Source organism: Aspergillus alliaceus (assembly GCF_009176365.1).
Source record: "Aspergillus alliaceus strain CBS 536.65 unplaced genomic scaffold BDW43scaffold_6, whole genome shotgun sequence".
Classification (NCBI taxonomy): Eukaryota; Fungi; Ascomycota; class Eurotiomycetes; order Eurotiales; family Aspergillaceae; genus Aspergillus; species Aspergillus alliaceus.
In genome coordinates, this window is record NW_022474689.1 from 378109 (window position 1) to 394137 (window position 16029).

Sequence of the window (16029 nt, forward strand, 5' to 3'; positions counted from 1 at the left end):
AATACGATCTATCCAATCAAAGCACGGCGGTGGCCGGGGCTCGTATTCGCTTTCAACTTCTTAAGACATTGCACTATCTTCTCTTGCATTTTAAAGCCGATTTTTCTCAAAGAGGTTATATTCAGTTAGATGCTCTTCAATTTTTCGTTTACTAATTTCACGTTCCTGGTCTAGCTTAAGAAACAGACAATATCTTTACCAAGGCCATTATGGTCCCTGTATTAGACCTTACGGCCTCTTTCGGACGTACATACAACCCGTTCAACCAGCAGAGTGATCACCGGGCTTGTATTCCTATCAGTTGATAGTATCATTCAAAAGTAGCTAGCGGATGGCGTTTTCGCTGACGCAAGTCTGCCATTTCCTTATGACAGCATTGCACTCATCCTCAGTTAGACCAGCACGCTCAAGTTTACCTTGGGCGAGGAGCGCGTCCTCGATAGCATCGCCTCGCCGACTGATCAAACGTTTTGCGATTGACTTCTCGATTCCCTTGAGAGGATAAATGATGGCTCCGCTTACACCTGATTGTCGAGTTTGTTAGCCTTAAAGAGACAAAAAAAATAAACGACGTAATATAATAACCGAGGAAGACAAACCCGAAGCGGTTTTTACAATGCTTGATAGCGCGCCGATCCCTATCCCAGATATTCCTCCAACCACGCCACGACGTCGGGCACCAATAACAGGCTCCATAGCAAGACCACATAACCCATCACGCACTCCATAGAACAGTTCCTGAGCCCATGATTAGATTGTGTACGCAAGACCAAAGAGATAGGAATGCTGGACCCCTGCTGCCTAAGCAGCTAATGGGATGTGATATACCTTGCCACCTGCCTCCCATCCGCTTCGGAAACCATCCACCTTTTCCTGCGGCCGTACAGTATGGTCACCCCAGAGCTTCGGCGCATTGTGCATTCCCTGAGTGAAGGCTACCCCGACTTTCGCAGGCCCTTGAACAACAGAGGCGCAGACACGTCCTAGGCCTGTAATGCTGTGCAGTGCCCTTGATTTCCCAGCGACCAATTCTTTACATTTAGCAGACTGGCGATCGATGACGAATGCGGAGCCAATTCTCGAAACGCCTTTTAGAAACTCTTTACCTATGTCTAGAGCAGCAAATGCGGTTCCTGTAAGAGGATCCCACGGCCCAAGATCGCAAGTATATTTGCATGGCTGCAACCTTTCGACGTAAGTAGGAAGGTCGTTGACAAGTTGGCATTCCACTTACATTTCAATTTCATCAATATTAAGCAAGCCCTTTTCTATCAGCAATGCTGCCGCGCGGGCACTTAATTTCTCGTCCGTCGCAAGAACTCTCCAGGTCGCCGCACGGGTTTCATCTAATGTACAGCGTAGTGCAGCCACAGGGAGCATTCGATGGAAACTTTGAACTGCCATGGTGATGCCATCTTCTCGGCAAATTTTATCCTGCAACACTTGTGCTGCAGTCAGCATGCCTGGCTGAAGCGCAGTCTGGATAGCAGCTGCCAGGCTGGCCGCGGAGAGGTTCTCGAAATGTATAGGTTTAGGTCCTGCACCGGCATTTGCGATAGTGTTACCCCAAAAGAACTGGTCGCCGAAAAATGGTATGATCACTGAAGGCTTGCCAGCCACGAGGGCTGCTGCTGTCGTTCCGGCTCCCCCGTGATGGACGACGCAAGACACTCGCCTGAAGATCCAGTCGTGGGGGCAGTCTTTGATGTATATGACGCTCTCGCGAGGCACGTGTTTTTCTTCGAGGAGAGTACCCCATCCGGTAGAGATCACAGCTCTTACTCCGGTAAGCCGAATTGCGTCGAGGACCATTTCTGTCAAGGCTTTCGGGTCATCCACGACAATGGAGCCGAATCCGATATAAATTGGAGGAGGTCCAGAGTCGAGGAAGGTGTTCAAGTCATGCGAAGGTGTGTACCCAGTTACTAACGGTAAGAAGCAGAAGCCAGAAACTGTAAGATGGGACTCCCAGTCCCTAGGTTTTGAAAGAAGGGATGGAGACCTGGCAAGTCTGCTGTGAGACACTTGGATATAGTGGGAAGTGCTGGAATGACAACGTACCAGCAATACGTAGAATGGATCCGTAGTCGCGGAATCAGTGCCAGGGCAGATGCGATATCAATCGGATCAAGGCCCAGTGTCTTTTGTCTGAATGCATTAATTGTACTTCCTAACCCTTGCCATGTCAATAGCTCAACTAGGTAATATGATACATAATTGGCTGCGTTCTCTTCCACAGACGATGATTTGATATTAGTGAACGGATGAGGAAGCTCTCGGGTTGGAGACCACGGCATGCTTTGTAGTCGTCAACAATCAGTCTCCCTTCAAAAATATGAATACGGGAATCTTACGTGAACATGAACTGCAAGGGAACCCCCATCTTCTCTGCACAATGAATATGTGCAAACGAAGGTGGATTGGCTATGATAGCATTGGCAACAAAAGGTTTCGCTTGGCTGGATTCAGCCTTGCTCGAACATTGCAGGCCGTCACCTGTCTCGAAGCAAGAGCGCCAGCAGCCTTCTAAAATCTCGCGAACAATCCTTCGGTTTTCATTCACGCTGCCTTCCAGGATACTTTTCGCATTCGGAACGAGTCCGGAATTCTTCACCATGTAGGACATCAAATCCAGCGGATCTCCACCAATGCTGAAAAACTCCAGACCAATATCTTGTACAAAGGTCTGGAAAACCGGATGAGTCGCGACCCGAACGCGGTGCCCGCTCTGCTGTAGTGCCAGCCCGAGAGCCAAGAATGGTTGAAGATCTCCGCGTGAGCCTACTACCTGTAGCACAATGTTTAATCGGGGTGGCGTCAATGAATGAATGGTAGTATCATCCCCTCTGCCGGTTGAGTGTGCATCCTCCTCTTCGCTGTCATGACGGGGCTGCAGGAGGGGTGCGAGATGTTCACTATCAGAACCATCTAATTCAATATCAATTCTTCCATTTTCTTTTCGACATATTAGCATCTGAGTTTGGGAGTGAGAATGGAGGTGTTCCATATAACTCACTAGTGATGGAAGTTCGAGATTGAAAACCCAATCTTGTCAGCAGAAACCTGCAGAATGTCTTAAAATCTTCTTTTGAACCTAGTGTCAGTTGCCCTAGATCCTGCATTGTCCAGATATGGCCCTCAAGAAGGCAATATAAAGGTGGTTGGAGACTATCCTGGGAGGTAGAAAGCTAAACAGACTTCCCCTGCTACTCCAAGGGTGGTCAATGATTTATAGACCCTGGTTGGTTAAGTAATCCAGTCTGTTATGGTTTATACCTTGGAAACCTGTTCTAAACTTGGAAACGCAAGTGGGATAGCTATATTTTCTCTATTTATAGTGAGGGCTCATCTAATTCTGCAGCCCTTCATGGTTGGCCGACAAGCAAATTGGGCCTTATCCGTATCAGGAAAACCAAATACGAGACGGGACTGAGCCTTAGGTTGGCTTTATTCTCTGTAGAATATCTGGCTAGATAAACGTGTAATATGATGTCAAAATGATCGGATTGATAATTCTATAGAACCATCAAGTCTTCTTATCTAGGTGGGACTCACGAGCGCTTTTATATGTAGCCTGACTGCCGTAGTAATCAAGCAGCCCCATGGTTCTACTACAAAGCACCTATTTCACTAGGCGTATGTCATCTTCCCGCGATACTAGGTGATTTCGTGGGCGTATTTAACATTCTCGAAGTTCCCGATTCAAATGGCGAGGTATATCTCTAGGTAAAAATCCGAGGAAGCTACACTTACAGACCCAGTATGTACTCAAGGAATGCCCAGCATTGTAGACGAAGGCTCTAGCACTCGCTGATTACTGTAGGATGGGAAAACCACAGCAAGAACTCTATCCAACGTAGCCACTGTATTCGACTCAACGCTTCCGACAACCTCCTGACATGGCATATCCTTGCAAGAAATATACTGCAAGCAAAGATTCCAAATCTTTTGGCCCTTGAAAGACTTTTGCCTATCAGTAACCAGCAGCGGCTGATTGAATACCCCGCATCACCAGCCACACACACTAACGAAAACCATGTCGCAAAGCTGCACACCAATTGATGACTACGACTATGAGCCCATAGATCTGGGAGGACCACCTTTCGCTTGCTCATGCTTCACCAAGGCAGCACCATTGATCGGATTGAATGCACCCTCCTGCAAGCCTGGTTCGACGGAGAAAACGCATGTCCTTACGAGGCATTATCGTATACATGGGGTGGAAACCAAAGGACAAACCCAATCAAAGTAAACGGGAAAACACTCGTTATCACAGCGAACCTATTCCTTGCACTTCGGGAGTTGCGTCTTGTCGATAGGGATCGAATCCTTTGGGCGGATGCAATCTGTATTGACCAAAGCAATGCAGAAGAGCGAGGACACCAAGTACAACAAATGGGTACCATATATTCACACGCTGAACAAGTGATCTTGTGGTTGGGTGAGGGGAGCTACCCAACAAACGCCCTCTTAGATTCCTTGCAGAAACTGGAAGAAGAAAGCCAACGGCACGTACATAGGCACTGGAAACCAACAGACGCGGGTTGGTCCAGGCTTTGGCAGCTTGCCCAATCTATCCAGTCTCCCGGCTTCAAGGATCTACAAAGAATGGGGATGGAGATGCTCTTGGATCGGCCTTGGTTTAGGAGAATTTGGATCCTCCAAGAAGTTGCGAACGCACGAAGCGCCGTAGTCCGGTGTGGAAAGAGATGTGTGCCGGCACGCATTTTTACGCTGGCTCCCTCGCTTCTCGGAGTTCAGCCCAAGCCTCGCTGTCAGGCGGTCTTGGATATAATGCCCGGTGCGTCGAGAAACAACTCATGGTGGAGTTGCAAGCGGGACTTGTACAACCTCCTGCGGATCTTTAAGGAAAGCGAAGCCAGTGACCCTCGGGATATGATTTTCGCCTTACTTGGGCTAGCTACTGACGTGCGGGATGATAGCTCATTGCGTGCAGATTACACCAAGAGTGTTACAGATGTGATACGCGACGTAGCGTTATTCTTGTTTGGTCTACCCCATCCTCCCTCTTATACGATGCCACGTTTCTTGGCGTTGTTCCCCAACTTAAATGAAGGGTATCTTGTCCAAGCGGTAGAGATATACGATGAGACGTATAATAGAGTTGACCTACTTGAAGACAGGGAGGATGGGGTCATGGTCACAGCCAGAGTGGTTGCAGCAGCGGCGAGGAATCCAAACGGCGGAATTCAGGCAATTCGGCGGCTGCTTCATCGACGGGCCAAGGATTTCATCATTACAGAAGAGCTTGTAATACTTCTGGCAAGATCATTCACTTCTAACTTGATGGAAATTCTCCTTGAACAGCGCGGCCAGGTAATTGCAATTACAGAGGGCATACTTAAGGCTGCACAAGAAAATGAGCTTGAACCCGAGCAGATGATGGATGTTATAATCAAGATGGGGGGAGAGAAAGTTCTCCAAGCTGCACACAATGCTGCAAATCTAGATCGAATAGAGCCTTTTCTCCGGAGGTATGCGAAGAAGACCGGGGTTACTGTGAAAACGACACAAGACGTGCCGATGCTCATTTCGCATCAGCAAATGAGAGATGGAAACAAATGAAGATCTTTTTCGCTTCATCGGCGGCATTGTCACGGTAAACAATTATACGACCACATGGGAGGGACAATAGTCAAAGGCACCTGGCATCACCGATGCTCATATCATGATCAACAATATCAGTATTCTCCATTTCCGGAGTAATTGGCTAAAGTTAGTTCAAATAGCCAGGCTCAAATAGCCAGGCTCAATTAGCCTCCAGATGACATATTCATAGCTTCTTACAACTGGTGCTTGCTGGAATCTATCCTGCCCTGTAGGGTAAGGTCATTAAAGCGGCGAAAATTAGCGAGGAAATTACATATCCTCTGAGATCTCATGTCACTCGCCGTCTTACTAGGATTTGTCCCGGCCTATTTATATTGTTGGATTAAGCACATCTTAGACTCCACAGCTCGTTGTCAAGCAACCAACAGATCTCAAACTTCCAGTTATTCGTCATTCAACTACTGGCTTCTCAGCAATCTATGGAAATGACATATATTTGCTCTCGAAACTATTCTTTGTACAGGTATTTTAGGATATCTAGGCTAAGTAGACAGGATACTGATTGATGGAGCTCAACTTGGCTGGTATAGAAAGGCATGCTGGATCGGTACTACTACTACTACTACTACTACTACTACTACTATACAGGGCACAGGTATGGAACTTAGAAAAAGTCACCATATCGCTTTTTGCTGACACGTTCAAATATCAGCTGGACATATCTTTTTCTGTATGAGTCGCCCTTCTATCGTTTGAATTGAAGGCTGATGTTTAACTTTGTACCTGGTTACAAATAGGTGCATACGGTGCGGCAACCTTCATCCTAGTTGAATAGATCAGCTCTATCCTAAATAGATACAGCGAACACTATCAAAACATTCTCTTCCGTTATATTGAAACCTTTATATCTGACCATGTGCCTAAATCTAAACGAATTTACAATAAATTGAACAAGTGAGTATGCTCGCAGCTTCTACAATAGAACAAGCTATATAAATATTCATGGATCGACCACATGCTTTACTCATTCATAATCCCTATTGATCAGTTAATGCAGGAACTTTCCGCAAAACCATGGCAGGTAGCCATTCATCCGTCCTCGTAGATCGAAAAAGGTAAGGCGGTCTAAATGATGGAAATGGGGAAATGGATATAAATCTTTCGGTTTGTACTTTTTCTAGGATAAGCATCTAGGGGAGCTAGAGTAAACCTGTGCATAGAGAAGATAACTCATGTACCAACCTTTCACACCTTCATTTTCAGGAGATTCTTTTGCCACCAGTGTTCCTCCTCATTCAAAGCACGTTTCTTATTCGCCGCCTGCCGGAACCCATGTCCCTCGCCGGCAAAAACCACCAGCTTGACCTCGCGGCCGTGCTCCTTCATGACGCGCTCCATATCCTGTGCCTGATTCAGCGGTACCACATGGTCCTCCTCCCCCTGGAGCATCAGCAGGGGGGCCCGAATCTGGTCCGCATGGTAGCACGGGCTGCGGTCATGGAGGACCCGTTCACGCTCCTCGTCAGGCATGTCCGGCGGGAATAGGAGGTTATAGGCATATTGGCTTTCAAACTTGTGGGTGTCCTCACAGAGGGTCCGCAGATTCGCGATGCCGTACAGCGAGTTCCCGCCGCCGAAGAGCGTGGGATAATCGCAGAGGGCTTGGAGAACGGCATAGCCCCCTGCGCTGCCGCCACGAATTCCGACCTGATTCCCGTCGACTCGGGAGGCCGAGGCTAGGAAGGAAACGCAGCTGGCGGCGTCCGCGATATCCAATTCTCCTATAAAACATCAGCAATGGCTTTACATAGCGGGGAAAGAGAGAGTGTGAGAGGGAGCGCGCAATACCCCATCTGCTGTTCAACAAGTCCCGATACGCACGGCCGTATCCCGAACTTCCTCCATAGTTGACCCAAACAACCGCGTAGCCGCGAGAGGTCCAGTACAGGTCGGAGAGTTGCAGACCTACGCCAGAACATGACGTGGGACCCCCGTGCAAAGAAACCACCAGGGGAGGAAGAGTCCCCTGTGGAGCCTGATAATCCGGGTTTTGCGGCGCACGGAAGATCGCATAGCACTCGCCTTGTTGGAATTTGCCATGGACTCTCGGGAAAGAGATATGTTGTGCCGGAGAGCAAAAGGTCTCCGGAAGAGAGATATCGGCCGCCTTCTTGAGGGCTTGCAGGTGGACCGTCTCGCCGATGCTCAATGTATACAGGTTGCTAAGCCTCGTGGTCGATGACCCGAGCACAGCGACACTGTTCTCCGACAGTGGGCGCTCAGCCAACTCGATGTTGTCCGTGATGGGCACGTTCAGCTCACGGTAAGAGTCGTGGTCGAGATTGACAAGGATAAATGACCACTGAGCATTCCGCATATAGGCCGCAATGATCTGGTGGGATGTGAGACAAGTATAGGTACAACTGGGCGATTCGTTAACATTCAAACATATACCGCTGTTTCCGTCACGGTCTCTTACTTTCCCATATTCCAGTCGGGATGGGCGAATTCGACCTGTTCTAAACCCTTCAACTGGATCCGAGTGACCTGTGACGAGGAGCCAGACGGCAAACGATAGAGTTGCCAGTATCCAGTTCTGTCACTGGCAAAATACAACGTGCCATCAGGCCCCCACCGGGGTTGGGTAACGCTCTCTGCCTGTGCTTTTCCTGCCACGAAGTGGGACTCAGACAGTTTTCCATCCGCCCAGCGACCAGTCCACAGTAGAGTTCCCGTCCATGGCATGTCCGGATGATTCCATTGCACCCAGCAGACCTTATCGCCGGTCGGAGAGAACTGCGCGTAGCTGTAAAAGTCCGCGCCCTGGAGCAGAGGAACGATCTGCTTGGTGGCCACCTCGATTGCTACCACCGTGTTCTGGACGTCCGCCGGAGCCGGCTTCGTGTGGTCTTCCTGGACCGCCAGAATCCAGTCGATCTTCCCCGTCGCTGGTGAGGTGCGGACAGAGGTGCACACGTAGCGCAGGGTCTCCGAGGGCGTAGTCAAGCGCTCGATGGTTCCCGTTGCGGGCTCTAACCGGTACAGACCCATCGTCTTCCCGTCGGTGAAAATGATCTCCCCGGTCGGGCTGGCGGTCATCGCCTTGCCACCATATTCATGCACGCGGCTGAGGGCATTATAACTGACGGAGCTAGTCAGTACAGTCTGACCATACCGTGTAATGGGTGGGTTGGTCACTCTCTCGGCAATACATCTCGCGCTGTCCCTTTGGAGCATTGCACAATGCAGTTTCGTCCGTCTTCGAGTGGTCGAGCTTCCAGCAAGTATATAGTTCCATCGGATGTCTAGATCAAATTAGCGAGCGATCGGCACGTTCCCGATGAAGCGTGAAGCCCTACAACCGCCACATTCTCCATCTTGCCACCGATTTGGGCCAACATGTCCGCGGTGATCGGACTGGCCCAGGTTCCGTACGCTGCCGTCTGGATTGGATTCGCCATGGCGAATTATGCACAGAAAACAGAGCTGCACACCGGGGTGGAATGGGTTGTTCAGAAGGTGGAATATGTGTTCTGAAGGTGGAGGAGGGGTAATGACTGGGTCCGGCGCCTCAACCAATGATATCGATCGCGTGTGCATATCTGTTATTAATTCTTTCTAATGTAACCCTAATGTCATGAGAGTGTAGAGCGATAATAAGCCTCAGGGCCAGTTGATGTATAGTAGTCCGAGCAGAAACATGCGCGAAAGGGTTGGAGCAGATCAGGGGGTTCATATTGGAATCTTTAGCCAACATCATATCATGACGTTTATGGAATTATTGTGACATCTATATTTCTAAGTACTAACGGGGTCAACATCTAATCCACACTAGTCTGATTGAGGTGCCGCTTGTTGGATCGCCATCAGGCTTTTGACGGTGTCCACCACACTCTCATCCAGGCTTCGATACGTCAATCCAAACTCTTTAATGGAGGCCGAGTTGTCGTAGCCATAGGGTGGACCACCCGGAGGGTAATTGCCGAGCTTTAACGCATCCCCGCGGGGCAATGCCGACTGCAGTTCCGGAAACGCACGCCCGATGGCGTCTACAATCTGGACGTTACAAAAGGTGCCTGCGGTGAGGAAAAAGCGCTTCCCTGCGACCCCTGGGCGTTCCGCCGCCACGGCATGCGCCAGCGCTGCATCACGCACATCCACCCAAAACTGACTGCCGGTAGGCGGGCACCGCTCCCGAGCTGCTCCGGTCATAAAATCGCGGATCCGTTGGTTGGATGTGTTGACCTCCTCCAGTGACGCGAGAGACAGTGAGACAGGCCCCAAAATCAACGACGGATTCAACACGGTCAAGGTATACCGCGGATGGTATTTCTCCATGAATGCCCAGGCTTCCTTTTCCGCCAGGGCCTTACTGGTCCGGTACCCCGATTGGCCCTGTGCATTGGCCGGGCTTTCAGCATCGTCCCAGGTGACGGGGTTCCAATCCGCCTCCGAATATTTGGATCCGGCGCCCTTCGTCGGATTATACATCGCGGCAAAGGAGGATGTGATGACAACACGCTCCACAGTGGGCGCATAGCGGTACACGGATTGAAGGACCCCGACGGTGCCATTGACCGCTGGGTCGAGCATGTCGCGCTTGACATTCTCAATACTGTAGTGGAAGGGACTAGCTGTATGGATGACAGCCGACAAAGGCGGGTCGCATACGACTGCGTCATCGAAGGCGTTAATCTGAGCGATATCTTCCACAATCTTGTAGTCTAGTCGAGCGGTGGAGATTCCGGGGCGTTGGGCCTGTAGTGACTCTGCTTTTTCGAGCGAGCGCACGGTAGTGACGACCGAGTGGCCGCGGGCGAGAAGCGTGTCGATCAGCACGCCGCCAAGGAATCCACTGCCTCCGGTGACGAGAATGCGAGCCATGGTATGTATGCAAGCTGAGAACTGAGTATTGGGTCATTAACGCGGTTTGTCCTAAATCGAGGGCAGGGGGTCTAGATAAACAGCAACTCCCCCGGGGTTATCTCCGCCTATGTCCGCCCAATTCGGATAACATGATAAGTTAACACCGTTTTGTCAGTAAGCGCCTCCACTACAGAAGAGAGGTGGTTTCCAATTAGTCGGGCAGCTTCGGAGACGGCCCCTTGAAGCAGGGGATTTTCTACCGTTATGGGTGAGATATTGGCCTTGCGAGGTGTGACCCACTCATTGCCTGGGGGCCAAATCCGATAAGTGGTCAGTTAGAACCCTATTAATCCCCCGTTGTACTGCTTCAGAAGCACATATATGGACAACTGACTCTGTACAGCATTGCTCTCCTTCTCTTTGAAATCCCGCCTGCAAATATTGGGAAATTTGCTGAGAAATTGTCTGTTCATCTCTGCACAGGGGAAATAATTGAATCTCTTTGAATACTTTCGTCTGAGAATCGAAGCCTCGTGGGGGCAGTTTAGAACTCGAGCGATTATTGAGTGTACTCCGTATTAGGATTGGAGGGCAGGGCTGTAGAGGCATCTTGACATTAATATCGGCCACATTGGGCGTAATGTCATGGTGTGCGAGAAGGATCTTCACTACGTCCCCACGTCCGCGTAAACTAGCGCTCCAAAGTCGAGGTTCGTCTGCTGTTGACCTTGATATTAGGATCGGTATCCCCGATCTAACAGCAGTAGTACCATTGGCATGTGCCACCGTAGAATTAGGCTCTGCAGGCGCATCGATCAAATGCGTAGCCACCGCGACGTGGCCGCGTCTGGCCGCAGAAACAGGAAGAGGAGAGGGGGAAAAGCAGAAGTGATGAATCTATGAGACACGTGATTGCCTAGTGTGGCCGATCACCGAACACCAACTCCTGAAGGTTTAGCCCATTAGTTGTAGGAAAAAGAAGCGGTTGAGATAGTCGATAGAGTCGTCCATAGAATTGAGTATCTATCGAAATGGCATCCGATCCTCAGTGGGCTACGTACGTGTAGCTGATACAGCATCATTCTGCCCATCTTTCCCCTGAAATCACAACAAGAAGAAACCCAAAAGTGCAAAGCCCTACTGTACCTGCAGACCGAATCAAGCTTACGCACGCAAAGTTCACATTGGGTACTACTGTTGCTAAGATGCTACCCCAGCAGAGAGCAATATTATCAGTTGTGGTTGAAGTGTTCAACCATGAACCAAGGGCGGTTTCGTAACACAGATAAAGCTTCACCTGTTATATCGGGTCCGAAACGCGGGCCCTCTGGATACTCTGCCTGTAATATAGAGTCATCAAATTACAGACTGTTTAAATCAATCGAATCCCTTATTTTTCTATAAAAATATATGCTGGCTGGGGATTCCGGCTGGCGGTCCTGGTTGGACCGTTCAGTAGGATGATGACAAGCGTTTAGGTGTTAGTGGTAGGATAGCTGTAGATAGTAGGAATAAGAATCATCATTAAGATCGAAATGATCACCACATAAAGCCTGAAGAATATATATTATTATTTTGAATGGCTTCAAATTTTGAAAGGCCGGCTGGGTGAACGGCTCGCTCGGGAAACACGTTATCTCTTCTGATAGGTCCTCCCTCATTCTAGCCTTAGCATAGTATACAAGCCAAGAATCCTGGACTTCGTGTAGGGTAAGGCCAGATCACGAAGTTACTTACCCCTTTGGGACTCCGGCTGGCCAAGCTAACAATGGAATACGAATATGAGTGAGATTTAATGTTCCATCGACTGACAACCCCTTCTCCTATATAAACCCTGAAAACTCCGAGGTTATCAAACCCAGATCTAGACACAGATAATATCCCCTATTGTCATAAGTTTCTCATTTTCAATATGTCATCAACCGAAGCTGTCGAAGGACTTTACAGGTCTCAACGTCTACTCTACCGAGCCGCAGAGGATTCCAACGAGGACAAAGCATTTATGCAAAATCAAATCCTCAACGACTCCCTCCTCCAATCAATGAGCACTCTACGCCTCAAAAAACCTTGTCCCAAAAGGCCAGCAGAGGAATTTATCAAAAACCTCCAAGACGCCATACTCGGCGTGATTATCTGCCTTCCTCCCAAAACATCTTCTGGGGAAGAAAATGCCCAACCTGCAGTGGATGCCAAGCCCGTACCAATTGGCTACTTGAGCATCTCCAGCCTCTATGGCTCAAGCTCGAGTCATCACCGCAGCGCAATGGTAGGCATATCACTTGCAGACGGGTTTCGCGGCCAGGGATATGGCGGAGAAGCCATGAACTGGGCGTTGGACTGGGCGTTTCAGCATGCAGGTTTGCACAGGGTTCATCTAGGCACGTTCTCGTACAATCACAATGCGATTAGAATGTACCGCAAGGTTGGGTTTGTGGAAGAGGGTCGTGAGCGCGAGGCTGTATACCATCTTCGCGGTTGGCATGATATTGTTAACTTCTCCATGTTGGAACATGAGTGGGAAAAGTTGAGAGGAATCGGACAGGCCCGGGAGAAATGAAAATATAGAGCTCGTTACAGTGATGAATTTACGCCCAATGCGTGCAGGTTATTCATGTATATAATCAAATGTAGTCAAAAAAGAAATAGATGCACAGCCAATTCGCGCTCCGTCTTCTACTCGTCTGGGAGCGAAGGGAGCAGCATCTTCGCTAATGACAGGAGGTTTTCCACTTCTTTTCTCCTCTAACAAAGTGATATTGTCTGCAAGCTCCCCCCGACTTGATCCTCCACTGCAAAAATGGCTCCGACCCTGTCGGCTTTAAACCTTGAAACTCGCCCTGATCGCCACTGCTTCTGGCTGCCACCGGGTTACTACAGTACAATTTTGTTGTAGGCAATGTCACAAGTATTTCTTTGCCGTATCCTACAGTAGTTGCTAGAACACAGCGCTAGTATAACTTGGTTGTTCCCAGCGAGGAGGCCAAATCCGCAAACCACAGTAAATACAAGTAGCTGATATCAAGCGGGTGAAATACTTTCATTATGTAGGAAATCCTGTATCACATACGGTAGAGGATACTAAAGTAAGCATTTAATCAGACCTCATGAAGGGTACTTGACGGAGGCTTTTCGCCTGAATCGTCCATAGCGGCCGAGCAACATCCAAGAGCTGAGGGCCAAATTCATCAATTAGCTTGCGGGAAAAATGTCCTCATCATCCCCCAAAAGCTGTATAGATGGCTTTTGAAGGCTAATGAACTCTCGGAAAGTGAAATATCTCCAGAGCTCTTTCCAATAGGGCACCGCTTGTATTGCAGCTCCTCGTTCTAGGTTAATATTTTTGGCGACCAAGTAGAACGTTGAAGTGATACCATGCGCTTTTCGTCGATTTGAACGCCTATATATCAGAAAGTTTGTTGAGGATATAAAGGATGCACGCTGTATCCCACGACTCAACCCGGTGAAACAAGAGCACCAAGGAGCCTCCAGACTTGAGTCTATTCAATGCAAAGATTAATTGCGACAATATTAATCGAAAATATTTACAATTCTTGCGATACGGTTGCATTTGCAGGAACAGGCGTCCTGAAAATACCATTGGATGTGATAGAATGAGAAATTACCTTCAGATACCATGGTTCATGAAAACCAGAATAGCTCTCAATTTTGCTATTATCTACGTCAAGTAGATAGCCTTCCGTGTACTGGAGAAGAGACTGCTCCATGTACGCCTTGAGTCTTGGGGTCTCTAGAATCAGCATACTGGTTCGAATATCACACCCAACAAAGTCTTTGATTCTCTTGTATCACTGTCGTACATCGAGTCCCTCATTCATTTTTTTTGGGTATAAGAAATGGGATTCAGCCAAGCTTTCCTAATTTCTGAATAGTATACATTAGTTGAGAATATGACCTCTGAATCATGATGAAGTATCTAAAATCCATTGTACACGGATTCATTATGAGGGTATTGAGTTGTCTCGTGGGGGCGTAGCGGTTAGTTATTTTTTCATTTAAATAATTGACAGTGAGTATTTTGAGAGTCTCTAATATTAAGTTTTCAATTAAATAGCACTCCTGATTTCGTAAGATTAGACTGATTTAGCCTATCTCTAAATATAGTATATCTTGGAGTGAGTAATAATCTTGTAGGTTCATTCACTATATAATCCATGACGGTTCGTCGAAGGGTCTGGTGGAATATTGCGCTATCAGGCTTCATGCTCCGCCTCTCATATAAAACTTGGTAGCTATAGATTCACACGCTGTGTTTCTAACTAAGCAAGCAGAAATATTAACTGGAGCAAATACATGTGTTGTTCTCCGACAATGCTCAACGAGTAGTATATCTCCAACACTATCCGCATTTTTAGCCATTGCATGCCATCACTCAAAATTCGGCTTGACTCTCCCACACACACTTCGCAGCCTCCGTATTCACTCTTAGAGACAGTAAATCTGGCCTGGAGTAATGCCCCACAGTATCGATCATTGCTTTCGCGTAGTCAATATCTGCGAGGTCAATATCAGCCTGCAATATGCACTCTTCGTCCGCCGGAGGCGCATCTACAAGAGGAGCACCATCAGGTCCAAAGATCATGGAGAATCCTCCACCGGGCTAAATACAACCCATTAGTTAAATCTTCATTCACAGTGATAGAATCAAAACCCGGATCTCACCGTTTGAATAATACCCCCTTCCACCAAATTCTGCCTGGCCAGACTCTCAGACTTCACCACCTGTGTACAAACCAACACAAACGCCTGCCCCTCGATCGCAAAGAACTGACTAACATTCCGGCTCGCAACCGCCGTCTCATGAAATGGCCATTTCATCCCCTTGGGCTCCGGAAACTCCGGCGGCCAGCTCGCCACATGAATCTGCACCCCCTTCGAATACTCATAGAACCGCAACAATGGCTGCAGATGCTCCCAACAATTTAGACCCCCAACCCGTCCAAACGGAGAATCAACAACCGCCTGCAACGACTCCGCCTGCCCTTCCCCCCAAATAGATCGCTCCACATGCGTGGGCTTGATCTTGCGCCGATGATGTATGATCTCCCCGTCTGGGTTGATGAAAGACTGCGCCATGTACAGACTGCCGCCTTCGCGCTCGCTATACCCCAGCACAATGAAGATCCCAGCATCCTTGACGGCTTGGCGGATGGCGTCCATTTCGGGGGATTCTCGTGCAAGAGAGTTGGCCATGTATTGGTGCATCAGCTCTACATTGTCGGCAACGCTCCCCGTCCACATCGTCCTATGCAGTGAGGTCAGTGTGGTGGTGGGGTTCTTGTTCGCTTGTTCTTGTGGAATGAAACCTCTTACCATAGATATCCCGGGATCCATACTTCGGGAAATCCGAGAACGTTGATTCCCTTCTCGCCCGCTTCGGTGATTAAGGCTATCGTCTTGCGCACACTGGCGGCGAGGTCGATCCAGCCGGGTTCGGCTTGTACGGCTCCCACGCGGACTTTGGTCATGGTGGGCTATTGGTAACGAGATATTAATCCTGCGGAATAAGGGAGATGATTGACAAGATAAATAATAACCAATGGGTTCGCTGTAGGGCTTTTCGGTCTCACGCTG

At 48.7% G+C, this 16029-nt stretch overlaps 5 protein-coding genes across 5 annotated transcripts; 1 reads left to right on the forward strand and 4 right to left on the reverse strand.

Annotated features, from left to right (window-relative positions):
- Positions 1–324: 324 nt before the first annotated feature.
- BDW43DRAFT_297591 (glycosyltransferase) lies at positions 325–4727 on the reverse strand (the record flags this gene model as incomplete). The annotated part of the gene is made up of 10 exons (XM_032044416.1): positions 325–524; positions 600–738; positions 829–956; positions 1038–1186; positions 1235–2002; positions 2062–2298; positions 2355–2876; positions 4275–4346; positions 4517–4589; positions 4682–4727. The coding sequence occupies 10 exons, from the start codon at positions 4725–4727 to the stop codon at positions 325–327; spliced, it is 2334 nt and encodes a 777-aa protein (XP_031904041.1).
- Positions 4728–6556: 1829 nt separating this feature from the next.
- BDW43DRAFT_264849 (S9 family peptidase) lies at positions 6557–9115 on the reverse strand. Its single transcript, XM_032040716.1, has 5 exons — positions 8931–9115; positions 8770–8876; positions 8051–8713; positions 7420–7994; positions 6557–7352 (listed from the first exon to the last, which is right to left on the reverse strand). The coding sequence occupies exons 1-5, from the start codon at positions 9030–9032 to the stop codon at positions 6817–6819; spliced, it is 1983 nt and encodes a 660-aa protein (XP_031904042.1). The 5' UTR covers positions 9033–9115; the 3' UTR covers positions 6557–6816.
- A 287-nt stretch (positions 9116–9402) lies between these two features.
- On the reverse strand, positions 9403–10455 carry BDW43DRAFT_322622 (NAD(P)-binding protein; the record flags this gene model as incomplete). The annotated part of the gene is made up of 1 exon (XM_032049598.1): positions 9403–10455. One exon carries the CDS (start codon positions 10453–10455, stop codon positions 9403–9405), a length of 1053 nt encoding a protein of 350 aa, XP_031904043.1.
- Positions 10456–12259: 1804 nt separating this feature from the next.
- Positions 12260–13332, forward strand: BDW43DRAFT_264850 (GNAT family N-acetyltransferase). Its single transcript, XM_032040717.1, has one exon. The coding sequence runs from the start codon at positions 12350–12352 to the stop codon at positions 12992–12994; it is 645 nt and encodes a 214-aa protein (XP_031904044.1). The 5' UTR covers positions 12260–12349; the 3' UTR covers positions 12995–13332.
- Positions 13333–14797: 1465 nt separating this feature from the next.
- BDW43DRAFT_322623 (carbon-nitrogen hydrolase family protein) lies at positions 14798–15923 on the reverse strand (the record flags this gene model as incomplete). Its single annotated transcript, XM_032049599.1, has 3 exons — positions 14798–15055; positions 15118–15700; positions 15769–15923. 3 exons carry the CDS (start codon positions 15921–15923, stop codon positions 14828–14830), a joined length of 966 nt encoding a protein of 321 aa, XP_031904045.1. The 3' UTR covers positions 14798–14827.
- Between the last annotated feature and the right edge of the window lie 106 nt (positions 15924–16029).